Below are 27616 nucleotides of genomic sequence, written 5' to 3' on the forward strand. Positions count from 1 at the left end.
AATGGCTTTTATGGCACAGAAGACCACGAGAAGGTCATTGGCTATATGTGTTTTTTCTCAGAGAGAGAGAGAGAAGGCTCTTTATTTTATTTTGGAGTTCCTTGGCTCTCTTCCTTATATATTAACTCTGTTAAGGTCCAAATCTATACCTTAATATGCAGTTCAAACATTGAAAAAACGAATCTTTGTACCTTTAGAAAGATTTAGCATAAATGCATAATAATTAAATTTAGAGTAAACACCATTAATAGCCATTCATATTTTTGTATAAACTAAATTTCTTTGTAATTAATATTTTTTTGTCGTTTTTGCGTATTCTGAAAAAACGGGTTATTTTAATATAATAAACTTATTATAGATTTTTTTTTGTATTCAAACATTGAAAAGGACAAATCCATTTAATTTTGCAAAAACTAAGTTAGTCGTTTTTCCATTTAATATATATTTTTGTCGTCTTTACATATTTTGAATAAACGGTTATTTTATTAAAATAACTTTAGTGTAAAAATTATTCGTATCCAATATTGAAAAAGATAATTCCATTTAATTTTAAAAGTAATGTGATATTTAGCATACTAGTTTTGTGAAAATCGAGTCAATAGTTATTCTTATTTTGTAGAAACTCAATTAATTGTCATTAGTACACTTTTGAGAAAATTTTGCTTTTTAGAAAATTTACTATGCGCTAAAATTTATTGGAATCAGAACACACGGCATAAAATATATAACCAAATATATAGTCTTAGAAATGGTACGATGATAGATTTTGTGCATATTTTGCAAAACTCGATTAATCGGAACAAATAATTATTTTTAACTATTGGATATTGGAATTTGTTCTTACATAAATTAAAATCTGATTTTTTTATACAAGCTACTTTTTTTGTCGAAATAATTTTATTAAGTGTCTCACAATTTTTTTTCTTTTCGAAATCATAACCCATAGAACACTCTACAAAACAAAGTTTTTTCTATACTAATAATGAAACAACTAGAAACATAGTTATCAAAGATAATATAAGCTTGACTGTCACCAAATTTCTAACCATGAATTAGGTTTGGTAACATGTTCAACTCGTGCCCTAAGAACACCTCCAATTACCCAGCAATTTCTATCATCTTATTGGTTTCCTTTTTCGTCCCAACCCAATGTTATGCTCTATCAGAAACTTACATTTGGCGAGGAGATGGACACAAATTTTGTTCTAAACCGCGGCCGCCGAGCTCATGTTTATTCTCGGCCATAAACTCTGAAATTTTGAAAAACTCGTTTTCTTGTTCGTTATAAGTTTGAAATATAGTTTTGTATAGGTATATTTGGTGAAACATATATATCAATAACAATGGAAGGAAATGGTGGATTAGTAAAAAATATTGAAGAGGCATGGGTTGATGGACAAAAAGATCCCACTCAGTTAATTATGGCAAATACTGGAAGAGGCGCACGACTCGTAACTCCTAGCGAGACTAAGGAGGTAGGGGAAATATAGTGATGTAGCGTCATATATATTTTCTTATTTTTTGGGATTTTTCTCTGTTTTTTTTTTTTTTTTTTTTCTGTCTGAATGATTCATGATATTAACAACAACTTGTTCACAATTACAAAGAGGAAACAAAAGCAATCAAACTACAGAAAATCATTACAACAATGTAATGTATTTATCAATTTCAAGCACCTTCCGTAGCCAAAAGGGGTAGCGTAGAGCTACATAAGATTGCGACCGGTCCGCCATTGTGACACTTTTAGATAAGAGGAAAGCTCCTTGGATTGCATAGCTACATATACTCTGTTTGTTATTATCGTAGAGTTTTTGACACTTGCTTTGAGAAATTTGTGTCCGGGTGAAGAAGTTGTTTCCAAGTATATATATTTTGGTTTTGTTAGATATGTCGAAGACGATTTAGACTTATCATTAGTAGTATATGTAGCTTTGCTTCATGTTTTTTGTTCGTTGGCTTTGGTTGAGTTATAATTGATATATCATGGATTATTTTCCGTTATTATTTATGATATAGATATTGTTTTTAGAGTTACTATGTTATTTTAAAAATCTTTTCGGTTATTTATGCGAATATATTTGGAGTTCGTTAAGTATTTTGGAACCAAACAGAAAAATAAAGGCTGAAAAAACGAATTTGGTGTCAGATCAAGTAATCAATGTCGATCGACATGTCGATAGACACCGTTCGCATCCCAACAAAAGTCTTCCCAGTTTAAAAATTAGAAGATTACATAATTGTCCCATAAGATTTTTGTATTTGCATTATTTGTTCCTAAATGTTTTTGAGAACCTATTAATATATTTTGGGTCAATAGTTAGAATTATCAAGCTTTTACTTTTTGTTTTCTATTTTTCAAGAATTCTTTAGAGATTTCAAAACCTTATAAAGAAAATAATACTTTCTAAACTCTATAATCTTTTGAATTATTTATGTAATTTTATTCAAATATGATATATGCTTCTATGATCATGTCTTAGTAATGCTCTCGTTGAGTTTAGGGATTCACATAGGGATAGGATGAAATTAGTAAATCCATAGCTTCTTAGGATAATATATTTAGAGTTCTATATCTACATGTCAGTTTCTCAAAACTTGTTCCTAAGAATAGCATTACTTTATTATATTAGATTAGAAGAAAATTTGGACTACTCCCGAATATATATGTAACAATTGAATTAAGAGTTTTAATCCGGGCTACCTAAGAGATTTATATTTTAACTGTTAATAAATGTTGTTGTAATTAGCTTTTTACAAATGTTACTGTTTGATGTTTAACAATTTTCGTAAGATGACATATAAGTTTTTGGAGAATTCTTAACAAAATGTTGTAAGAGTACATATCACCAACTATATAGTCTTCTATGTAAAAAAATCATGAACTCAAAGATATATATATATATATATATATATATATATATATTTTGTTATTGAAGCTCAAATCTTTAGATGAGGTTCGACAATAAAATTATATATTTTTCAAATAAGCTTTGGACATCAATGAATTAAGGACTACAAATGAAGCAGATGCGATAAAACACTAATTAGATTTTTGTAAAGATATACATAGATCAAAAGTGACAGTATTTTGAATCAAATTGACTATAACAACGTTTAGCAACAACCTGGTGGTGGCCAGTATAGGAAATAATTTTTCTTGTCCTTCATTTTAGAAGCCTGAAAGACATATATAACAATGTGATTTGATACCAACATCATTATATGTATTATCACTGTTGAGATTTCAGAGCAACCATATTATTGAAGACTGTAATCAAGCCTTTTGATCAAGTGCGATTGTATGAGTTCCATCTCCATCGCTCCTCCTCCACCACTCCAATTACGAAATTCAGAACTTTCTTTCTAATTCAACGTTATAGATAACATGTTGAACTCGATAGTGTTAAAAAACCTGCCCAAGCGAAAAGTTTAAATCAATGATCATGGGAAAAGAAGCAACTGACCAAAGCAAGGAAGAAGTAAGAAACCAACCTTTATGTGATAAGGCGAAAATCACCAAGAGGGAGCTAGAAGATAGAAACTATGCACAGGTTTCTCCAATTAGTTGCCTGCAAAAGAGAGATATTGGTCAAGGAATTGATCAAACAGAAACATAGGAAGGTTGGGAAAAAAATTTGTGAACTGTAGGCAAAGAAGCTCAGAAAACAAAAATATAGTGAGTAGTCTAAATATAACTATGTGAAGAAAAATCTGTAGTTTTAATTGTCATCTCTCTAAGTTGTTAATACGTTAGCTTGCTTTCACTCTAAATCAAAAGAAACAAAACAGAGGGTAAAGAAGAGAACGAAAACAGAGAACTTGAGAGAAGAGAGGGAACAGACTTAGAGTTTGATGGAGAAGATGAAGATGATCCAACCTGAAACAGAGTGAAAAGAGAAGAATTCAACACCATCATGATAAGCTTTTTAAACCCTCAACCCCATCATGATAAGCTTTTCCAATCCCACCTATGCAACAAAATAGAAAATCACCATCATCATCATTATGATTCAAAAAAGAATATGGCAATAAATGAAACCACAACCACGTAGTACAGTGTTTGCTTAACACTCCCAAACAAAATGCAGTGGCAAATGTCTGCGTATAATACTCAGAATAACAAAAAAAAGGATCACTAAATTGCTAAGTGATATCAATTCTCTTAATGAGATCAGACATCAAATAAAAACTAAAGAGTACCTCTAAGCAGTCAATAAGACTCTCAGTACAATGAAATTAAATGATTTGAACAGGCCCATAATTTCTTCGGCGTAAGAGGTTGCTGATGTGGGATTCTTGTTAGATGATTTTTAGTTTGCTAATGTGGCTAGCTTTACAAGTCTTAGCTTCTTTTATTAGTAGTAGATTTAACATTTCATTCAAAAATTAATAATAATAATTATAATGTAATATATAATGGTTTATTGTTTATCTAACAAGTGTTTATTAGTTTGAGTTAAAATTCTATATGACCTACATTAATTTGACAAGTTTAGCTACATTAGTTATCAATATTTTGCATTCTCAGAGCATTAAACAACATACAATATATATTGTAGAAGCATTGATTTGCATTCTAAGAAATCTTAGAAGATATATCTTCATTTAAATATCAAAAATATTTTCTGGATATAACAATAGAAATTTTACATAGTTATTAACTTATTATAAATTCACGATGCATTTACATATATCTTTTGCAGTGAATAGATATATATACAAAAAGAAAAGAAATGAAAGAATATGAAATATACTTAGACAACAATAATATCAAAGATCTAAAGAATATATATTTTTCCGTTCACATCTTGGACTTCACGGAATTTATTTCATAATCAAGTTTTAACGACCTAGATGAATATATATTCTTCAAGATCAATACCAAGATAACAATTCTTACGGTGGCATTGGCTTCCAATTATGAACTTTATGGATCGTACCTTGATTTAACCTAAAATATATTCCATCTTCTCTAGCTGTCCATTCATATGTGCCTCCTTGAGCCACACCCGGTTTATATTCATACACATCAAATTGTTGGCCAGTCCTATAATCAGGCCCATGTCTAAAGGTACACCAAAAAAGTGTCGTCTTCCAAAAATTATCCCTAATATCAAATTGATATATTTTTCCATACTTGACATAATGTTTTCCCATGTCGGCCTTTCCAGATTTACACTGCACAAAGAGGTCTGAGTGCTTCTGATTGGGATCAAGATCGTTCCAGATATGGAGCTTGTTTGCTCGTCCATATACATTACCAATTATGCATAGGCCATAAAAAAATAGAAACACTGACAGATATTTCATTTTTTTTTTTCAGGTGTTTAGATTTTAATTTTCTTCTGTTTTTGTTATTTTGAACTAATAATTTTCTTCTGCTAATTAAATTGCTTTTGTGCTTGTTATATTATATATATAAATCTATAAATTGCTATTTTTAGATTTACATTTTCTTGTCTCCAGACTTATAGGAAATTTCTATTAATAATGAAGGTAGCAAATCAGTGTATTGGAATTTTGGCTAATCCAAAACTGTGTATCGTCCATATATTTTACCAAAAACTGCAGTATTTTCCTTTTGACATGTGGCATAAGTTTTATTTTTTATGTTTTGCTTTATTTTTTTTTCTACTCACGATAAAAACTATTGCCAATACTATTGCAAATTTGAGAATTCAAAATCGGGTTTTTTATATCTCATAATTACATTATGTTATCTAAAATATCTTGTTGTATCTAAACACATTTCGAGTAGTAAAAAACTTAAACTTTATATTTATATTTACGTGCAGATACTTTTTGAAAAATCATTATTTCTACTATCGAAACTTCATGAGCTTCTTCATCTTAGGTGTTCATCGCTATGGAGTTTCAATTAATTTGAAATCAATTTCTAATTGGATTCAAGGTCAGAAGTGGAAAAGGTTTGATCTAAAAATCAATTTCAGTGTATCTAGCTTTTGTTATGGGGTGAGAAATTTAGGATATCTTACACGATGCTTGGTAATTTAGGGTTACAGTTGTCTCACATAACTCTTACCATAAGTTTTTGATTCGCATGTGTGTTCAAAGGATTTGGTTTTCCAGTTCAGCCAAAAAAGACTATGGGAGCAACTTTGCTACTGTTTTTTATTGGCGTACCTTTAGTATTGTAGTCTTTTTGAGATCCTTTTTAATGTACTTTATGCAACAGGTTTTGGCGACAAGCTCATTGCTTCTTTCCTGGCTTTTACCAAATCCAGAGAACAACCTTAAGCTTCAACTCTACAATTTTGAGAATTCTAATCTAACTTGTATATTTGTCTTGTGTTTAACTGGCTACACAAGATATGCAATGGGTGGGAAAATGAAGCCAAAGACCACCTTTCAAGCATTTAATATTGAATCACTACCATTTTTTTGCATAACATTGATATATGAATTCTCCGACGACTTTGTAATCTATAATTGATTTCAGGTCATTTGTGGTATAAACACTGCAATTTCAAGACTTTCAAGACTCAAGAGTAGGAATGTGTACAGAGTATAATATTTCAGAACACATGGAAATTCATGAATGTTACCATCTTTGTATTAAAAATGATTGTAAAGTAATATATAATGGTTTATTGGTCAAGTGTTTATTAGTTTTGAGTTAGAATTCTATATAAACTACGTTAATTTTGACAACTTTGTCTACATTAGTTATCAATATTTTGCATTCTCTGAGCATCAAACAACATACAATATATATTGTAGAAGAATTGATTTGCATTCTAAGAAATCTTAGAAGATATATAGCATTATCTTCATTTCAATATCAAAAGTATTTTTTGAATATAATAACAGAAATGTTACATAGCTATTGACTTATTCTATATTCACGATGCATTACATCTTTTGCAGTGAATATATATACAAAAAGTAAAGAAATGAAAGAAAATAAAAATATTACTTAAACAACAATAATATCAGAGATCTAAAGAATTTTTTCCCGTTCACAACTTGGACTTCACGGAATTTATTTCATAATGAAGTTGTGACGGTGTAGAATATATATTCTTCAAGATCTATACCAAGATAACAATTCTTACGGTGGCATTGGCTTCCAGTTATGCACTTTACGGATCGTACCTCGATTTACCCTAAAATATATTCCATCTTCTCTAGCTATCCAATCATAATCGCTTCCTTGAGGCACACCCGTATATTTATACGCATCAAATTGTTGGCCAATCGTATAACCAGGCCCATGTCTTAAAGTACACCAAAAAAGTGTATTCCTCAACCATGTTTCCTTAACAGGAAATTGATATAGTTTTCCCCACGGAAGTTCTTGTCTTCCTTTGTCGATCGTTTTAGATTTACAATGCACAAAGAGGGTTGTGTGCTTGTGATTGGGATCGAGATCGTTCCAGATATTGATCTTGTTTGTTGTTCTGCTACCATTTACAACAATTATGCATAGGCCATAAACAAATAGAATCACTAGGAGATATTTCATTTTTTTCTCAACTTCAGATGTTTAGATTTTAATTTCCTTCTGTTATATTGCTTTTGTACTTAATATATTATTTGTATACATAAATTGCTATTTTTGGATTACATTTTCTTGTCTCCAAACTTTTAGAAAATTTCTATTAATAATTAAGGTAGCAAATCAGTGTTTTGGTTTATTGGCTAATCTAAAGTTGTCTTTTTTTCACCAAAAAGTCGAGACCATAGGAATTTATGTGGTCATCCGGCCATAAACATCTGATAAGTGGCAAACCAACTTTTTAATGATATTCCGACATAAAATCATTAGACATTTGATTACTAATAGTGTAATGATATTAGATTACAATAGATTCGCTGACAATCTGGCGGATCCATTTACCAAGGGTTTGACACGAGATCAAATGATAAAATTATCAAGAATAATGGATTTAAAGCTTATGTAATATAAAGATGATATTTTGATGGATACCCCACTTATATGACTAGAGATCCTAAGAACTAGGTTTAAAAGGGAACACTAAATCAAACGAAATGACTAATAGTCGCAGCCCAGTTTCTAGGATAATAAATAGTGTTTCATGTACGTTTAAAGGATAAGCAATGCTTTTAAAAGTTGAATCCAAAGCTTTAATATATAAGTAGAGTTTTACAGGAAACTTCTCAAAATAAATGCTAAGTGACAAATCACCTAATGAGTATGAAATGTGGTCGTTTCTAGGGAAATATGTAAGGCTATATTCTCTAAGTTCACTCATGAAATCCAGGAATGTTCAAGGCCAAAATGAACATAATATAGAGAACTTGTTTTTACGAGAAAAAGTAGATGGGTTTCACTTGTTGTCTAGGTTTTCATAAAAATCTGGGTGGTTCATGACATAATATTCACCTCTCGGACGAGTAAACTTGACAGATATTAACAATGACTAGTTCAAGGCAAAAATGCTACCATCTCATGCACATCTAATTTTTCGCATATACTCTTGAAAGTCAAGTCTCTCAAATCTAGGTCAGTTTTAGGTTATAGAGTCATTAAAAAGTCTCAAATATTTAGAGTCAATTCTATTCATGTGGGGGATTGTTGGAACTCAATTTTACACAAGTGGCTCTCGCCATCTTTCCGGCAACTTTTCCGGTGATGGCCGTCACCGGAATGACCGGATCATGGAGTTTTTGGATTCCTTATAATGAGCACTATAAGATAATGTATTTACATGTAAAAATTGAAGTTATATTGAATGAGTAATTGAGGTTCAAAGTAGTGAGCTTAAAAACTTATAATAATAAATAATAACATTTGTCCCACATTGGAAGTTTGAAGGTTCTCCTTTTAGTATATGGTTCAGTACTACTTATTGGGAGAAGACACTATGGTGTAGGAGATGCAAGTTCATTATGCAAAACAAATCACATGCGCGACCGCACCGCCATGCCGAGCCGAGCTGGGCCAGGCCAGGCTTGGGTTTGGGCTCTTGGGGAATGTGGGCCTCGACCCATAAAAGATGTTATTTTTGAATAAAATACTTATGAGGCTTTTGTTACTTTTATGTAACATTTGCTACATAAATTATTGCCCAATAAGAAATCAGTTTGCATAATGAAAAGAGATTATTCGAATATTTCTTATTCAAATTTAAAACGAGAAACGGAAAGTCATAATGGCTCATAAAATCTCGCACACGTTTTGACTTGCGCTTTACTCCGAGTTAATAGCGGATCACGCGATCTTCGCCCTTAATTGCGGATCGCATTTGCTCCTCTCTTGGCTATAAAAGCAACGGCTCCTCCTCTCATTTTATTCACTCGTTTCTCGCAAAAAGTTGAACGAACACTCTCTCCCATCTCTCCCTTTCTTCTCAAAGTAAGTCTCAAGAGTATATAGTAGTTTTCAAGTTCGTAGATTCTGTTATCGAGTGTTGCGATACCGGTCTTATAGTGGTTGTATCCTGTGATCTGCTACTCATAAAACCGCCACACTGCGGAAGATAGTTTGGATTACGGTAAGAGAATTTAGATCTCGATTTCACTAGTTTTCGAAAATCGTATTTCCTAATCGTATTTATAGAGTTCTACCTCTTTTTTTCAAATCGAGATTTTGCGGTCCTACATGAACAAGAGATGCAATGGCCCGAGACTTTTTTGTTTGGAAATTTTTTCATATAAAAAAGTCTAAATATTTTTAAAAATTGTTAATAATCCAAGTATTATAACTCAAAAAGCCCAAATTCTGAAATACTAAATATATGAAAAGATCCAAATATTTTTTAACTATATCATTCTTTTATAATTAGAAACCACAAATCTTTTTACAATAATAGGCCAACAAGTTTTTTTCCCTAAGACTTATATTTTCTTTGAGCCTGGGCTGCATGTATAAAATTCAAAAAAAATTATTACTTAAATATATTCTAACACAACGATGTATAAATTTAATACAATACAATTATGAGATATGAAAAAGTCGATATTCCTATATCCTAAGAGAAAACAATAGTCCATTTGAAAGGTTCTTATTATATTGACATGAAACCACTATAATTAATGTGATTGTGATACATGTTAATTAACCGATTGATTTTATACAAGTAAATATTTAAATTTTATTATTAATTAAGATGTTATCCACAAGAGAAGATTTTTTAGAATAAAAATATCTATCCGATGAGATTGACTCAAACATGGGTGAATATAAAAAATGTCATTTGGATTTATTACGGTTCGGTTAAGAAAGCGATCATAGAGTTTTTAAGAAGAATCAAACTACATATTGATTAGTTGACTAAAGTTTTTTTTTGTTAGTTGACTAAATTTTTACATGTGTAAAATAGTTCTCTATCTTTTAAACTTATATGATGGCTAGCATGCACTCATATCATGTGCGTCTACAAAATGTTGGTTGAAGGATCGATTTGCATCCCTAATTTGCTAGCATACCTGTTTGGTTTACTGGTGTTCTCTTATTGTAAGTTTGTAACGGCTCTTGATCATGCATATTAAAAAAAAACATTATAGAGAAAAGTTAGGAGTACTTACAAGAAATTAACAAATTAGATAGAGAGTTGAAACAAGTTAGAAAAAGAAAGGTTAACGAAACCACCAAAAAAATAATAATCAGGTCAAAACACATGAACGTCTGATGCTCTATATGAGATTCGACGCATACGTGGAACCTGTTTGATTAACTAGGTTAATCCATTTGATGATTGGAGTCGTTCTATATTGCTGAGAATATATAAGAGATAATGTACAAGAGAGTTGTTAGGGGCTATATTAACGAAGCTTCCTAGTATGCACAGAAGAAGATGTGTGTATTCCTCTTCTAGTATCCTCCCCAACTCGAACCATGGAGATTGTGAACGTGAATTTTGAACTTGAATGCTTTGAATAGACAAGTAGGGAGGCCTTTGGTGAATATTTCTTCATATTGATGGGAGGAAGGAACATGTAGGACACGAACCTGGCCGAGTGCTACTCATTCATAGACAGACAACATATCCAACTCAACATGTTTTGTCAGATGATTTTGCATCCGGTTTGTGGAGAGGTACTACACTTACATTGTCACAATACACGATCGTTCATGTCGAAAGAGGGTAATGAAGTTCGATAAGCACGTTTCATATCCATATAGTCTAATAACTGCATTGACAACCCCTTCGTACTCGGCTATGTAAGAAATATTGTACAACAAAAGCCGCTAGGGGGGCTATTAACTACGCTTCATAATATACACAGAAGAATATATATGTATTCCTATTCTAGTAGAACCGCTTGTTACGCTCTTTCCATAATAATGATAGGAATATCAACTCAGCAGGACATTTTGAGCAATCGTGTGATATTTGAATCCGTATTTCATCCGCACAAAACTGATGTGTCCAAAGGATACCGACTCAAATGTTGATTCGAGACAACTCTTGCACGGAAAGAATCATTACAGAGAAAATGACATAAAGAAACTGGTAACGAACTCGTGCCCACTTTAGAAAAACACCACACTAAACTCCAAGTCTGGACCAGAACTTGTGTTCTCATGCATATAGCTCCCTTGTAACATATGTGGAACCATGAGTTATAACCAACATGCTAAAGAACAAAATCATATCAATATGATATAGATATGAGCAATATACGTTATAAATATCTAACCAGGTTTGTTCGCTTTGTTGGTCTAAGAACACGTACACATATAAATACTGCTTGCAATTGTATCCATTGACGTTGTTTCTGGTAATTTTCTCGTATTTATGGATCTCCTATTTGACATTAGCTAAAGGACATTTTCTTTTCAGCCAATTCAAGTCATCCACATTTAAATATATATACACAAACATGCATGTATCCAAAAGCACCGTAAGAACATAACTCATACATGAATAACAAAAGTTATAACAACACAAAACCACACCCCTCCCTCTGTTTGTATACCCAATGAAAGCCACACCAAAAAAAGAAATGTGAAACTAAAAAACAGATATAAAACTTGAAATTAAACTATTGAGTTCTCTGACCCCATGAGAAACCCAAATTAATCCAAATATACCCTCCTAATCCCAATGAAAAGAAACACCAACCCATGTGGTGGACCTTAGAATTACACAGATGGGAAAGAGAAAAGGAAAAAGATCAAAGTCAGGACCATATTATGTACATACACATATCATTTACCTCGAGTAAACTTAACAAGAGACCATAGTAAACCTTGAACCAATCTTGAACCCTTTTTGTTTTTTGTTGAACTACGCGAAGGAAGATGATTGAGATGGTGAGATGAAGAGGATCCGAGGGAGCTTTATAGTGCCAAGATCAACATTTCCCCTGATTAGATCTCTCTGATCCAAGCTTCTTCTCTCATCTCATAACAAAAAGGAAAAAAAGAAAGATAAACCCTACCTAGTTATAGATCATATAACCAAAGTTTTGGTTTATATCAAAGAGGTGAGGGAGGATCCAACGTTATTATTTGTTGGATCAAGCCATGCTCCATTGACAACACTTGCATTATTCCACATGTTGTTGTAGTTTGAAGGATCCAAAGATGATGATGATGACATGAACCCATTGATGTTCCCAGAGATCTGATCAAGCTTTCCTTCTTTGTACTTCATATCTTCATTGTTACCTCCAACATGCAAATCTTGAAGTGATGCTAGGGTTTGGAGATGGGATTGTCCCAACATGTCACCACCATTGTTCATGGGTTTATGTGGGTGCTGGAGAAGAGTAGAAGAAGAAGACATCGAGGATCCGAATAGACCCGATAGAAGAAAGGGTTTGTTTGTTGTGGAGTTGTTGATGAAGCTACCATTAATGGTGTGGTCATGACTCATCTGATGCGGAAGCCCTAATCCAAGAGCACTAAGACTGCTAAAACCAGATGAGAGAAACTCACTCTCTAAACCACTTGATGAACAAGTCTTTGAAGAATCACTGAAACGGCTTGGGATCATTGGAAGATTATTATTACAACTGCTCATATGATCTGATAAACCATAGAACAAAGGATGATGATTCATGGAAGAGAAATGAGAGATCTGATGAGGGTTATTAGGGGATGAAGAATTAGTCGTCGAGACGGTGGAGGCAGTGGTTGTGGTTGCGGTTGATGGCCGCTTTACACGTTTGTTCTTCCGGTAGCTACCCCCTACGGGAACGTTCCTGAGAGTCCCACCTCTCGTCCAGTACCTCTTGCAAGCCTTGCAAAAGTGCCGTGGTTGAGAGAGGCTGTAGTTGTTGTAGTAGCAGAACTTTGTGTTGGAAGAATCGCAACGAGGGCATTTAAGTTGCGGTTGTGGCTGCTGCGGTTGCTGTTGTTGTTGCTGCTGATGAGATGAAGCCACGATCATGTTCTTGCTTTGCATACTCGCCTGAGAAGAGAGGGAGAGAAAAAAAGAAAGAAAGAAAGAGAGAAGGGATTTTTAGATCGTGTGGTTTAACTAAAGGCAAGAGAACAAAGAGAGGACAAGAGGATATTATTCGGATCCAAAAGCTAAGAAACAAAAGATAAATGAGTCATATTATTTAGAGAGAGAGAGAGAGACCAGTGGATTGGTGTTGGGAGAGCTGATGATAGGCATCTTCTTGTTCTGGTCACAATTGCCAAACATATCTTTCTTGATTAAGCTCTTTTGATTTTTTTTCTTTGTTTCTTTTGCTTGTATAAAAGAGAATCCTTTTGAAACCAGCAGTGTACAGACAAAGAGCTGTTGGCTACTGAAGCTATTATTACTGTTTTAGCTTTCAAAGATTGAAGCACAAAGATTCTTGACAGATTGTTCTTTTAAGCTCTTTATTTTATTTTATTTGTAATATTGTTATTCGTGCCACTATTGATTATTATTATATATTATATTATGTGTGTGTTGCACTAGGGTTTTCTTCTCTAGTTGTACTTATTAACATATAGCTACTAGTTTTTAAATAAGATTTGCTACAGGTTCAAGATGCCTTTGTTCTAAGTATGGTCCTTACTCCTTACACCGGCTCATTTTACTGAAATATATTATTAAAAGAAAAAAACAGTTTTCTGTGACAAAAACAACATCAGTCTCCTTGACCGACTTTAAACAAAATCGTTTTCATCATATTTTAATTCAAAATATAAAATAAAAATATCATCTATTTATCAATTTAGACAATTTAAGCAGTGTTATTGGTTTGTTATTTAAATAGAGTTTTAGTGACTTAAAATATTACGTAAGATTTTGTGTTATTCAATCATGAATTTTAAAAAATATTAAAATTTGGTGTTATTAGTTTAAGATTTATAAAAAATAATTTAAAATCTTCATAAATCTGAAGTTATTGAATTTATATTTTTATCAAGTCATTAAATTTTTTGTTATTCAACTAAAATTAAAAAAAATTATGATTGTTAATGAATTAAATAGTTATGCTATTAGTTTATGTCTTTCTATATTTTTATAAAACAAAAACATGAAAAATATCGTCAAAATACCAAGATTATTTGGAAAAATTTACTAAAAAACTAGTCAACAAAATTATAGAAAACTATCTAGCAATAGTTTAGACTATTTTATTTATTCACTTTTTATGATATTATTCAAGTCATCAAAATTTGTCTTAAATTAAAAACCAATAACATCCCTATAAGATATTGTTTTGCTATCTAATGACTATACAATAGTTTCTTATTTTTACTTTCTAGTTTTGTAACGTTAATAGTGTAAATTGTACAATTGATTGAAACATAAATATCAAAAATTGTTAATAGAAGTAGCATGCCTTAATTTTATCCGTCACTTGTTCTTTCACATCTACTCCAATCTGGATTGTACTGTTGTCTTTGCGTATCTGATGGTCTCCATTGTAATATCTCAACTTGTCATCGCCTGTTTGCCGGATTGTATTGCCCTTATGCTTCAGAAATCAGGGACATATATATTGGGATGCTCAATCAGTGAAACAACACAAAATTTTAGAAACCTTCATATTTTGGTGAAGATTACGCAATCATCTTCTCCTTATTCCGGTTTTCATATATATCCTCTTCCTCCTGGATCCCTTCTCTTGTACCTATTACTGTAAGTCTGTAACATATGTATAATTGGATATAGATAGTTTGTTGTACGATCCAACAAAACAGTTTTAAAGAATGAAAACATTTCTTAACGACAAAAAAGAGTACGCAAGCAAGCAAATTAGGTTATTAAATGTTTAAATATGTCACATCACATTTTCCGGACTCATGTTTTACCATCGGTATTTAGATAATAGGTCTAAAGTCTAAAAATGTCAAAAAAAAGCCTAAACTTTCAAATTTGGGATGGAAAAGGCATGAACTTTGAAAATGTCATATTAATTATGAAGTTTTGGTTGACTTCTCAAAAAATAGCTAACTTTCGTTGACTGACCCGTTAAAGGCATGCCGTTAAATTTCCGTTAACAGAATAATAACAGAGTTATCATTTCGTTAGAAACCCAAAACGACGTCGTTTTAAAATTTAAAATTAAACAGAAAAAATGACTACCACCTGAGCTCAAACATGAGACATGAGAATACTTTTACAAGCATCCAAACCATTTAGACACAATAACATCTTCGTATCAAATAACAAAAGTTTATATTTAATATTACATAATTAACAGAAACTAACAAAACTCTATTGTTGCGTGCCATAGCTCTGTATTTTTCTCAAGTTCACAAAACCCAATCGCATTTCAATTTTTATGTTGATTGTGAGATTTGCGATTCAAATATGTGTTATCTTCGTCGAACATGAGCTTTAGATTGTGATTTAATGGATCTATATGTATTTTTTCTCAATTCCCTCAATTTTGAAACCAAATTATTAAAAAGGTTTGAGAAGATGAACAAAATTACAGTTTTGATACCTAAGAGCTGGTTAATGCTCAAACCATAACAAAGATCAATAAAACAAAAATCGCTCACTCCGATATCTATCTAATGGAACGAAACCAAAACGCCGATGGAATCCTGTTTACGGAGAGAACTCCGATTCTAGGGATAGAGGAGATGAATGAAAATACGAATTGTTGAGTATATATATACATTAGTGTTTGTCACTTTGACAAAATGTAATTGTGGGTCAATGGTTTATAATCTCGTAATGAGTTTCTCATGGTAGCGGTTCGAATCTTGGCAAGGTTCATTTTTTCTGTTTAATTTTAAAATTTAAAACGACGTCGTTTTAAATTTCTAACGGAGTGATAACTCTGTTATTATTCTGTTAACGAAAATTTAACGGCAAGCCTTTAACGGCTCGGTCAACAAAACTTAGCTATTTTTTTGAGAAATCAACTAAAACTTCATGATTAATACGACATTTACAAAGTTCATGTTTTTTTCATTCCAAATTTGAAAGTTCAGGCTTTTTTTGATATTTTTCCCCAAAAAAAATCGGCCACATGCACATTTTGAATTAAGCTAGAGATATGTAGGATTAATTAGTTTATTTCAAGAAATTTTTTCTTTTTTTCTCAAATAATCCAGTAACTACTTTGATAACAGTCCCATTCGACGCCCTAAGTATATCCTATTACTTGTTCGTACCACGCTAAATTGAGAAGCACAAATAAATAAACAATGTCCATCAAAGCATATTGATTATAAGTTTAAAAATATAAAAGCCTCAATAATGAATTTCTTTCAGCATAGGCATATAGCTAATAAAATATTAATTTACAGAAAATTAAATAGTTTTACAAAGAAACATTTAAATTTAGGGCAACAAAACAAGTCCAAATTACTTGACGTAGTTTGACGATGCTAATTTGTTGTCCGATTAATTGATTGTAAGCTGATGAAATAAGAATAAAAAAATAAAGGAATAAGTTGTAAGTTTACATGCTTGTGGGAATCAAAGCATGTAGTAACTATTTCATAATTTTACGTAAGTTTTGTCTTATTACTAGCCCTGATTTTAGCTTAACAATGCGAGTTAATTCGACACCTAAGTAATCGTATCTTAAACTAAATCTAGATCCCTAATCGAATAACTTACATTAAACTAAAGTGTATATATATATATCGAAAATGTAAGAAAAAAAGATGGAGACAATAAAGGAGAATGTAACAGGTGAATCTTTCAGAGGGATCGAGGAACATCACTCATCACGATAAGTGACATTCTTTTGCATATTGTGGAATTGGAGTGAATCCCTAGACCCACATCACCCTATATATCAATCCCACTTCCAACTCTTATATTTTAATTTATATACATTCCAACAATCATATTATATACACATATCTATCATACAAGCTAATAAGCTCACTATATATAGTTTATACGCGTCGGTTTGAATATTATATCGTACTACTCCCCCTAAAATAATACTAGTTGCAACTTTTAAGATGTTAGTAATAATTCAAGAGATTTCTTACAATATTTTAGCAAGCTGGAGAATGTTTAGAGATATAGATAATTTATACATCCAAGGCAAGAATGATAGCAAAGCACAATATAATAAGAAGTAAACAAATAATGTTCTTTTGTAAATTAAATATTTGAGTTTAAATTCAAAGGTTATTGTATAGTAGTTACTTCATATTGATTGACGTCACAAAATCAAATCGCGTTTATGTGACTACGACGGTCTTGGAAAAGTCATGCGATATATTCTGAAATAGCCAATATTGTCTAATTATAATTGAGACTATATGCATGGTAGATCAAATTATCACATCATTACTAAGTCATGAAATAGGAAAAAAACAATGAGAATCTTTAAGAATTAATAAGAAATGGGGTTAGATTAGAGTTGCAAGAAAAACAAATGAGAAGAAGGTTTTTGAGAAGTGAAAGCTCCAAGAGGAAAGTGACAAAATAGAGCATAAGTGCATGTGATGTTCCATCTCACTCACTGCCAACCCCAAATGGGTTCACATTTCCAATCTTTACTTTATTCTCCATCGTCTCTTTCCTTACATTATCTTTGCTTTTCTTTACTTTTTAATAAAATAATATAATTAGATCTTAGGACTATGTATAGAAACTAAAACATATCACATCTTACTACATATTTTCATATATTTTTTTTAATAGCATTTAAACTATACTACAGCAAAAATTATTTATTTCAATTGATTTATCATGAGATAACCATAAACCATAATCATTTAGCCAAAGATTAGCGTTACAAAAACAATTAGAAGTTGCAAAAACTTCATAAAAAATATTGTTATGTACGACCATATATATAATATTTTTTTTTTCTTGGGAGGATTGAAGAAAATATTCAATTATTCTAGTTTTAGAAAATAAAATGTACTTTGCACAAAAATAAAAGAAAATGTACATGAACCGCTAATTTTTTTGCATGAACCGCACAAAAGCTCATTCGTTCTCTCCTTAATATACACTAGATTTTAACCCGCGGTATACCGCGAAACAATTTTTTTTTTTAAATCAGTATATATAAAAGTTTGCAAATTATATTTATCTATAAATTATTTTTATTTTATAGTTTACTGTTGTTATTAAGTAACGTCCTTCCAAACCCGTTCCGCCAAACCCATCCCGTAAAAAAAACCCGCAATACACCGCTAATTTAAATATATAATGAAAATAAATGTTTTACGGGATTGCAATTGTATTTTAGTTTGTCAAACAAATTTTTGTTTTAAATAATTGTCGAAATCTAGTTCAAATTTTGGAGAAATAAGTTTAGTGAATTGATAAAAAATGTATTTAGGTGTGTTTTGCTCATTTTAAGGGATTGCAATTGTATTTTGGTTCACATCACTAACATAATTGTATTTAGGTGTGTTTTGCTAACCTAAATCATTATACAAAAATGTATATTGTTCTATATATACATTTTTGCAACCCTTTTAACAAATAAATCCTGGAGTTGAGATTATTTACAATGTTATGCCATTGAAACTATTACTTTGAATTTAATTTCGGAAATTATATTTACCAAATTTGAATTTAATTTCGAAAATATTAACCAAAAACGATTATTACCAAATATGTAGAGCCATAAACTATGTTAAGTAATGCCCTGACAACACTAACATAAATGTATTTAGGTGTGTTTTGCTAACCGAAATCTAATTCAAATTTTGGAGAAATTTGCGTGATATATGAGATTGAAATATATTTGGAATGTTTTTTATTTGTTAATTAATTTATTGCAGAAAAAAATAAATAATTAAAAGCCAGTGGCAGCCATTGTAAATAAGTTCCAACTCCAGGATTTATTTCATAAAATGGCTGCAAAAATGTATATATAGATGTCCCGACTAGATGGACTTTTACATATGTACTTACTTATTCCTTAATATACATGTCTTTCTTCTAATCCTCCTCTTTCTTGGTAATAATGTCTAACGAGATCACCAAAAACTCATATTCACCAAATAAAAATCTCCAAAGAACTTCTTAGATAAGTCATTACTCATTTTTCTAAAAAGAGTCTACACTTTATCCACACAAAAAAAAAGAGAGTGTACACAAATACTTTTAATTAGGGCATATATATATTTATGTACGTATGTGTCAATATATAGTTACGATGATGCATGTGGGAGGCAGATTGGGAGAAAGAAAAGCAAAAGCATTAGCATAGGGAAACTAACGAATTTTGTATAACTCCAAGGGATTTTCTCTTCTCCCCTAAAGTTCTATTCTCTAATTAATTACTGTAAAAATTCTCTTCTTTATTTCATTTTTGTCAGATTATTGTTAATTTGTTTTTTTTGTTTGTTCCTCTGAATTTCGTTCTATTTTCTCGAATTTCGATGTTACTTTGCCTTCTCCAGATTACTCTTTTTCTTGGAAATACTTGCTTTTGCCAAAGAAGGTTAATGTGTTTTTCTTTTCATATTTTGTTGTTTTGGTCGATAGTGTTCTCACAGTTTGATTGGCAGTTGATTTCGATTCCTTTGCATCACAATCAATATTAAAGTAAGCATATCCAGTTATTATACCAAAAAAAGAAAAAGAATGTTTTGTTTTGTTTTTATCCAAGACCTTGCGAATACAAGACAAAGAAGAGAATGATGTTGTTGAGAATAGTTTTACATAAGGTTATCAGATTAAACTAGCAAGGATATTATCTTTAATATATACAAAAAAAGTGACGAAACTTTTTATACATAGTTTCAAATAACACGAAGTTGCCCAAATATATTCAAACAACGCAATATCTTCAAAACAAAATACGTATACAAGAATGTGGACTATCACAAAAAAAAGCCAGTAAAATTCGTATATCATGAAAATTTGTATGATCTACGAACATGTTACTCCATAAGGTATTAGTGCTTGGTATTTGCCTGCAATCACTGAGATATGGCATGAACAATGGACGACATATAATGTGTAGAAACACTAGCTGCTCTCATATGAGGAGACGAGAGGTAAAAAGGCTACCAAAGAAAAACAGAACCACAGTTTGAAGACTGATAAACAGAGTTGCCAAAACGTATTATAAGGTTTTATATATGTTACAAACAGAATAATCCAGAAACAGCAGCAACATTTTGTAATTTCTCTATCTATACAAAAGTTAAAGTTGCCACTCCAGCAAAAGGAGTAAAAGAAGGCACAAATTCTGCAAAGAAGCCAATCTTGTCATAACTTGCTAGGGATCACATCACGGGAAAGCTTGGTCGGCTTTACAAACATGTCTTGGGTCTCTGCAATGAACTTGGCAAACTGAGATCCTTTCGTTTGTTTGTTATTACCATCTTTGAGTAACTTAGGCAGATTGGGTAGAGACTGCTCAGTCTTTGGTGATAGTGATGGCATCAAAGCCCAAATGGATGAGAGTTCTTCGCTAGGTTGATCAAGTGTTTGAAGGATCGTTGTGTTCTGCATATCTGTTTTAAGACGGGAACAATAATAAGCAAACACTTTTTGACACATCTACTCTCTATTCTGCTTCCATAAGTGAAACAAACCAACAAGATTAGACAAACCTTCTGCAAACTTGAAGATTGGTGCCAAGACTGCACATGGGATGCTGAAGTTGAGATGCGGTATAACAGTCCCCGCTCCATGTCTTGCGTTGCTGCAGATACAGAAAACATAGCAATGAACAATCAACTACATATCATCATGATTAAAGAAGAACTGTCCGTTTCTAATGACACATCTCATCAATGGATCTAAAAGACCTACGTATTGTATTTGAGAATGATTTTCGGTTACCTGGTAACAAGTCCAATCATATGGCCACTTGAATTGAGAACAGCACCACCACTGCCACCAGGATGCACAGCAGCTGTTGTTTCGAGCATAGCGGGGAACTCTGCGACTTCTTGAGAAATGGATTGCGTATTCAATCTCCTCTTTGCGTGAACTACCTTTGCTACAACTCCAGAACAAATAGAAGGAGAAAGCCCTAATAACAAACACAGAAGAATAGAGAGGATCATTTATTTCTTCCATTTAAGGACACTTGGCACATGTAAGGCACAAGAGAATGTAATTTCAGGGTGTGCAAAGAAATCTATGCAAGATTATGGAAGCACAACATAAGCAAGAATTGAGCAAAAATCTGATTCAACAAGACAATTCTAGGATTAACGGAGTCTTTACCACATCTTGGTCCGAAGAGTCCATGTCCAACAACATGCGCTGTTGTACCCAAAGGAGGAGAAGAAAAATTGGCAGTAATAGGTTGGAGCTTTCCAGGGACATATTCTAGCTGCAGTAAGGCAATATCTAATTGTTCCTTGCAAATATAGACCACGTTTGCAGGACACCAAGTCCAAGAATCTAGGTGACACAAACGCACACGTATGTCTCTATGCCCAGTCTGAAGGAAATTGTGTTTGTATTCCCTGATGTTCTCTCCAACAGACGAATAATGATTTCGTGGAGCTTTCCGTGGCAATGTTTGACTCTTCTGTTCCCAAAATTTACTTCCCGTGGAAGAAAATTCCTCGGCTCCTAAGACATAGGGTTTAAATCCTTCACCATATACACCACCTTTTCCATACCTCCACGGCTCAAGCAGGTGAGCATTTGTTAGTATGAGACCATGTTCGTTAAGAATAATACCAGAAGCCCAAACACCATCATTGACCGTAATAAGACAAACTGATTCCATCGCCTTCTCAATAGCCACTTGTGCAGGAATACTAGCATCTGATTTAACACTTAGGACTTCGCTCCCCCACTGACTTGCTTTTCCTTCTACAGATGGTTCCTCAAGCAGCAAGTGGCTGCAAGCAGTTGTGATTGCTCCCCATGGAACCACCAGCTGCTACCGAAGGCTACAGTTTTGCATGAAACATTACAATAAAACTTCAATGGACATAAAGGAAATGAGGCTGCCGTTGACAAACCTGAATTTCAACGCCGCTATTCTTTTGCCTTAGTGGTCTAATCAAAATGCCAATTAAGTGCCCATTCTTAGCAAACACCGGAGCCCCTTCCATTCCTGAAAGAAATTGAACCGGAACGGAACATGTTTTAGCTCTTAAGATGAAACAAATAGAGCATATATAAGAACTATTGATAATCGTACATACCAGGGAGACATCGAACATCAGCTATCATCAGTGACTTCTTTAGGGATCCAGAAGGATAGCTATTCGCAATGGAACCAGTTGATACGCTGTTTCAAACCAGTTTAGATTCCCGGAGTTAAATGCTGACACTATCAAGAGAAAGGAAATCATGATGACCTCTAGTCGATTAAAATACAGTAACGCTAGTGTAGCCATAATTCACCTGTTAAAAAAGTTAACAGGTGAAAGGATTCCAAAGGGAGAGCCTAGTGCTACAAGTGTATCACCCTTGCTACTTGATGAAGCAAAATTCATGCTTGGTTGACCCTGATTTACAAAATATTTGCGTCACAAAGATGAACCATAAATCAGAAAGAAGGAAACGGGGAGGAAAATCAGGGAAATATTTACCAGTAAACTTAAGGGGACTCCTAGAATAGCCATTCGAGTGGCAGACTTGGCCATGAAGTTAGCGTTGTGTGGCTCATCAAGTTGCATCAAGGGCTTGCTGTAATGTTCAATCTAGAAAAATGATACTTAATCTCAGAAATAGACAGATATCTTTCATTTCAAAGAAGGAAATACAAACACGCATCAACTACTCAAGCAATTTCAGGTAGGAGTTCAAACCAAAGACCATCAAAGAGTATTACAGGTTTGCATTTGACTTACATTGATTGAAGGCTGAGAACCATTAGCAGCAGAAACCAAAGACCAACCAATATCCCATCCAGAATCTTTCGAACCAGAAGAAGCTTCAATAAGAGATTGAAGTGCAGCAGAAGATACAGGGACATCAACCTTGTAACATATTAGTTAAAAATCAGCAGCGAACAGAATTTTATATGCCATAAAAAGGGAGCTACAACATATGCCATAAGAAGTGCATATCACACATCTTGTAAACTCAATTTAGTGGCTTCATAAATCATCACCACAGGGAGGTATCAACAGTCACTTCTAATAGCAAGAAAGAAGAGGAATTGCATCCGTACCAGCGAAAGAAGTTGCGCAGGAACCCAAAAAGGAGCTTCCTTTTCTGACTTTAGCTGACCCTGAAAAGAATACGCATCTAGATCACACCTTAAAAACTCCAAACAACTTACCATTCAACATAAACTATTCATAAACACTATCTGTATACCTCCACCATAATCTCAATCATAGCACCCGGAATAAGCTTCACCGGATCCTTTACAAAAAAAAAACAGACATCAAGATTGAAGAAGTAGCACATCAAGCAAAAACATGTATCATTGATATTGAAGTGGAGCATGTGTATCTAACCTGAGAGATACTACTACTAGTTCTGTGACCTAATGTTAAGAATGGCTCAACAACAGATGCAACGGTCAAAACCAGGGCCATGTCCTGACCAGCTTCAAACAGAACCTTAGCAGCGACCTCACCACTCAAAAAAATATCTCTTGGAAGCAAGATCCCAGAAGCTGAAAGTGTTGCATTGCCAGAACTTCAATAACAAAATTACAGCCACATTAAGTTCCATGATAGAAACAAAACTAAAGCATATAATACATGTAAAAAAAGTCATCTTGTGCTCACTGGTATTGATGAAAAGCATGCTTCCTCATCTTCAATCCCTTTGGATCCTAAAATTGAAACCAAGTATGATTAACACTTTGTACTCGATCATGTGTAAAGTAGATAAATTTATGGATAGAATCTCAAAACAAGAATTGGGTAAAGAGAGATCAGGGCTTACAGGGCCTTCGACTTTGACCAAGACGGCGAAATTCCGGGAAAAGCTGACAACTTTAGACACATCCATGATCGAAAGAGAAGGGATTTTTAATCGGAGAAGGTGGATTTGGATTCTGTATAGCAGACACCAAAATTGTTCGAAGTTTGGATCTTTTAAGTTTTTGGGCAACGAAGATAATAATAAGCTAATCACAACATTCACGGAAATGGCGGCTACGGTTTGGCTAGGATTGGGCAATTGAAGTCTTCGGGTGGGTTCGGTTCGGTTCTCCGAACCAAACGGTAATTAGGTGATAATGTGATATGGTTCGGTCTTCAATTTCTTTCAGAACTCGTTTGGTTACCACTATTAAAAATATTTCAGTTCAACTACAATTATTATACCTTTTGTTTTGATTAGTGTTTCATATTTTTGCAGTATATTTTTTTTCTCTTGTAAGCTACATGAATAAATTTTCTTAATCTAATATTGGTTTTTGAGAAACTTTATATCAGTACATGTTTGAAAAAAAAAAAAACTCTTTGAAACCAAGTCCGGTAGTACAAGAGAGAAAAGTCTCCACCACCTGGATTCGAGTAGTATTAGCCACCGAGGTTCGATCGCCCATCCCAAAAAGAAGATAGAGCTTAGATCGTCGGAGAAAAATTATGGTAAACTTATCATGAAATACTTACAAACTTCGGTTTGTTGTATGAGCTAACTTGTTTTCCAGTGTTCTCTATTATGTATGACTTGGAAAAAGTGTATCGATACTTAGGGAAGTCCGTCAACGTGCACACTAGTTCATATATTACATAGCATGTAAACAGGACCGGTCATGAGCATAACCAGATGAAGCATTTGTTATGGCCCCTAAAATTTTTGGGGGCTTTTATAGATATAAGCATATTTTGGGCCAGAAACTCTAAAATAGACACATTTTAGTTGGGCTTATAAAAAGGGAATTTTTTTTGTTTGTGAAATGACAATCTTCTCCTCAATTTGTTGATGAAATATCACTTTGTCTTCTTCTGTTTTTAAACTCCACACTCCTTCAAAATCACCACTTTCAACTCCATCAATATCGTTTCCTTCACTTCCGACGACTCACAATACAATTCTTTCATCAACCTCCTCTGATGAACTCTATGGAACTAATTAAACGATTGTTAATGCAAGGAATCTAAACCCTAAGAGGATAACATTTAGGGAACCCAAATATTCTAATTTTAGATGCAGATCGAATCAATTAATCTTTAATTCATCTATAATTCGAAACCGAATCTAATTGTTAGTGTCGATGAAGCTTACCATCGTCGTCGCGGTTCGTAACACATGATCTTGAAAGGGGAAATCAATTTCAAAGGCGGGTCGATTTGGCCTTCAAACTGCAACTTTCAAATCTCAAATTGGAGTTTGGAAATCAAATTCATGAAACCTTTGGCCTGGTTTTGGGGAAAAAAGAAAAAAAATGATAGATTGAAATGTTTATGGCGTTCTTTGAACGATAACAATCACGGGTTGTTCTTCTTCATTGGTTGTGTATGTTTCGAATTCTGGGTTTTGGATTTCCTTTTGTTAGTGTATATGAGAGACATGATCTCTTTGTTCAAAAAAAAAAAAAGACATGATGTCTTATTGTTTAATTGGTTTGAAGGATCTTGTTTTAGCTTTTCTGAAGAAGAGGGTAAAACAGTCTTGAGAATTCAGTATAAGTACTCAATCCCATAAGCTATTAAAAAAGCCTTTATCTTATAATGTCCATCACTTAATTGTGCCGATCCCATAATTGATCCAAAATTTCTGACGTTTTTTGTTTATAAAATATGTCCCCAATTTTATTTTACTTTTGTAAAAAGGCCTCCAATTTTATAACTTTCTATAAAACTCTTAAAACGTATTTAGGCCCCAAATTTCAGGGTAGGCTATGCATGCAATGATTCGTTTTTTTGTATATTTTTATACCATATATTAGCTATTCAAACACATCTTAAATATTATTAAGTAAAAAATTTGATATGCTATTTTAACATATTTTAAAAAAATATATGGTGCAAAACGAAACACGTAATAACATTAATTGGGATAATAATAAAAAGGTATATAATTAATTCTTTCTTTTGACTTTATTTCAACAAGGAAAAAATAATTTAAGAGTTAAACAAAATTCTTTCAAATAAAAGCTATTCCTTTATTTCATTTTAGTTTCTTTCTAATTTTTTTTTTATCAGATACCAATCGGAACTCACCATCAAGCGAGGAGACAGAAATTTAGGAGTAAGCCAATTGTTTTTTTCTTTTGTGATTTCCTATCGTATATTTTGTGTTCCTCTTTGTGATTGACATCGATGTTTTAACAGATCTACATGTAATTTACCGTGCACTTTAAAATTTTAGTTTGAACATAATGAATGTGCATATTGTGTAAATGTGTGTCACTTTTTGTTTTTTATATTTTGGCTGCTTGAATTTGGTTTGGATATGTCAATTATGGATGAAGTCTTTAGATTTTGGGCTCGATTCTTCACATTTATTATGTTTGCTTGATTTTTTTTCTTTAGTAACTGGGCGGGAGACTTTTTTTCTTTGGTAACTGGGCGGGAGACTCTGTCTCCCGTTTTTATTCAAAGCAAGAAAAAAAAATTCTACAAGAATTCGCTTTGATCGTACGGACCTGAAATTATCCTCCCTCCATATTAAATCTACAATACTCGGAACAATAGTAAACAAATGAAAACTAAGATAATTTCCAGGTAGATACAGACTTGCTAGTTTTGATATATCACTAGTAGAAAGTAAAATTCAGTTCTGAATTTACAGTGCCCTTGTATTTTTTGTTTGATTCTTTGGTACTAGTAGAGCTTTACAATAATGATTATATGCTACAACTTACCTAATTCTTGCATTTTTTGTGCTTGTAGATTTGTCATGGTGAACTTCTCAGGATCATGGACTTCTCAGGATTCCGAAATTCGCAAGGAAGTGGAATGTCCAATTTGTCTAGGTATCTTAATAATTAACTTTTTCATGTATTTGTTTGTGGTATACATATCTAAATCAGGCATATGTAAGCCTCCTTGACCGGCTTTAATAAAATTTAAAATTTAGCTAATGTCAAGTAACAAAAATCTTTTTCTTAATATAAAATATATTTAATGGGAGATACTTTTATCTCTAGAGCTAAGAAACAAAAGATCTAATTCATGTACATGCATGTGTTACTGTTTTTTTCTTAAAGCCATTCATGTATTAAAAAAAACAAAAATTTTGTTTGGAGCCATGTTTTCCTTCTCTTTATGTAGAGTCTACCTTTTTTTGAATTTTTTTTTGACGATCGCATTCATCGATCACATCAATTCTCCGCTCTGTTGCGGGTACAACATTTATTTACCTTCAACAACCCACGAGAGTTTTTACACTGACATGCTTGTATATAATTAATCATATGTTAATATTCAATCATAGTATTTAATATTATTTTGATG

The 27616-nt window shown here is 32.6% G+C and overlaps 4 protein-coding genes across 5 annotated transcripts; all 4 read right to left on the minus strand.

Moving 5' to 3' along the window:
• Positions 1-4580: 4580 nt before the first annotated feature.
• On the minus strand, positions 4581-5387 carry AT1G28305 (Plant self-incompatibility protein S1 family). The gene has a single exon (NM_001084148.3). It carries the CDS (start codon positions 5308-5310, stop codon positions 4897-4899), a length of 414 nt encoding a protein of 137 aa, NP_001077617.1. The 5' UTR covers positions 5311-5387; the 3' UTR covers positions 4581-4896.
• Positions 5388-6752: 1365 nt separating this feature from the next.
• On the minus strand, positions 6753-7596 carry AT1G28306 (Plant self-incompatibility protein S1 family). Its single transcript, NM_001123898.2, has one exon. It carries the CDS (start codon positions 7484-7486, stop codon positions 7073-7075), a length of 414 nt encoding a protein of 137 aa, NP_001117370.1. The 5' UTR covers positions 7487-7596; the 3' UTR covers positions 6753-7072.
• A 4477-nt stretch (positions 7597-12073) lies between these two features.
• AT1G28310 (Dof-type zinc finger DNA-binding family protein) lies at positions 12074-13708 on the minus strand (the record flags this gene model as incomplete). Of its 2 annotated transcripts, NM_001036023.2 has the most annotated exons (2): positions 13521-13698; positions 12405-13346 (listed from the first exon to the last, which is right to left on the minus strand). In NM_001036023.2, the coding sequence occupies exons 1-2, from the start codon at positions 13584-13586 to the stop codon at positions 12405-12407; spliced, it is 1008 nt and encodes a 335-aa protein (NP_001031100.2). In that variant the 5' UTR covers positions 13587-13698. The 2 variants fall into 2 exon arrangements, with proteins under 2 accessions (NP_174152.3, NP_001031100.2); NM_102596.3 differs by having other exon boundaries at positions 12074-13708.
• A 6381-nt stretch (positions 13709-20089) lies between these two features.
• On the minus strand, positions 20090-24359 carry DEG15 (protease-like protein). Its single transcript, NM_102597.5, has 14 exons — positions 24153-24359; positions 23993-24039; positions 23717-23900; positions 23574-23621; positions 23425-23484; positions 23102-23230; positions 22841-22951; positions 22653-22756; positions 22451-22536; positions 22265-22359; positions 21513-22179; positions 21123-21315; positions 20891-20982; positions 20090-20791 (listed from the first exon to the last, which is right to left on the minus strand). The coding sequence occupies exons 1-14, from the start codon at positions 24216-24218 to the stop codon at positions 20544-20546; spliced, it is 2130 nt and encodes a 709-aa protein (NP_174153.2). The 5' UTR covers positions 24219-24359; the 3' UTR covers positions 20090-20543.
• Between the last annotated feature and the right edge of the window lie 3257 nt (positions 24360-27616).

Source organism: Arabidopsis thaliana (assembly GCF_000001735.4).
Source record: "Arabidopsis thaliana chromosome 1 sequence".
NCBI lineage: Eukaryota > Viridiplantae > Streptophyta > Magnoliopsida > Brassicales > Brassicaceae > Arabidopsis > Arabidopsis thaliana.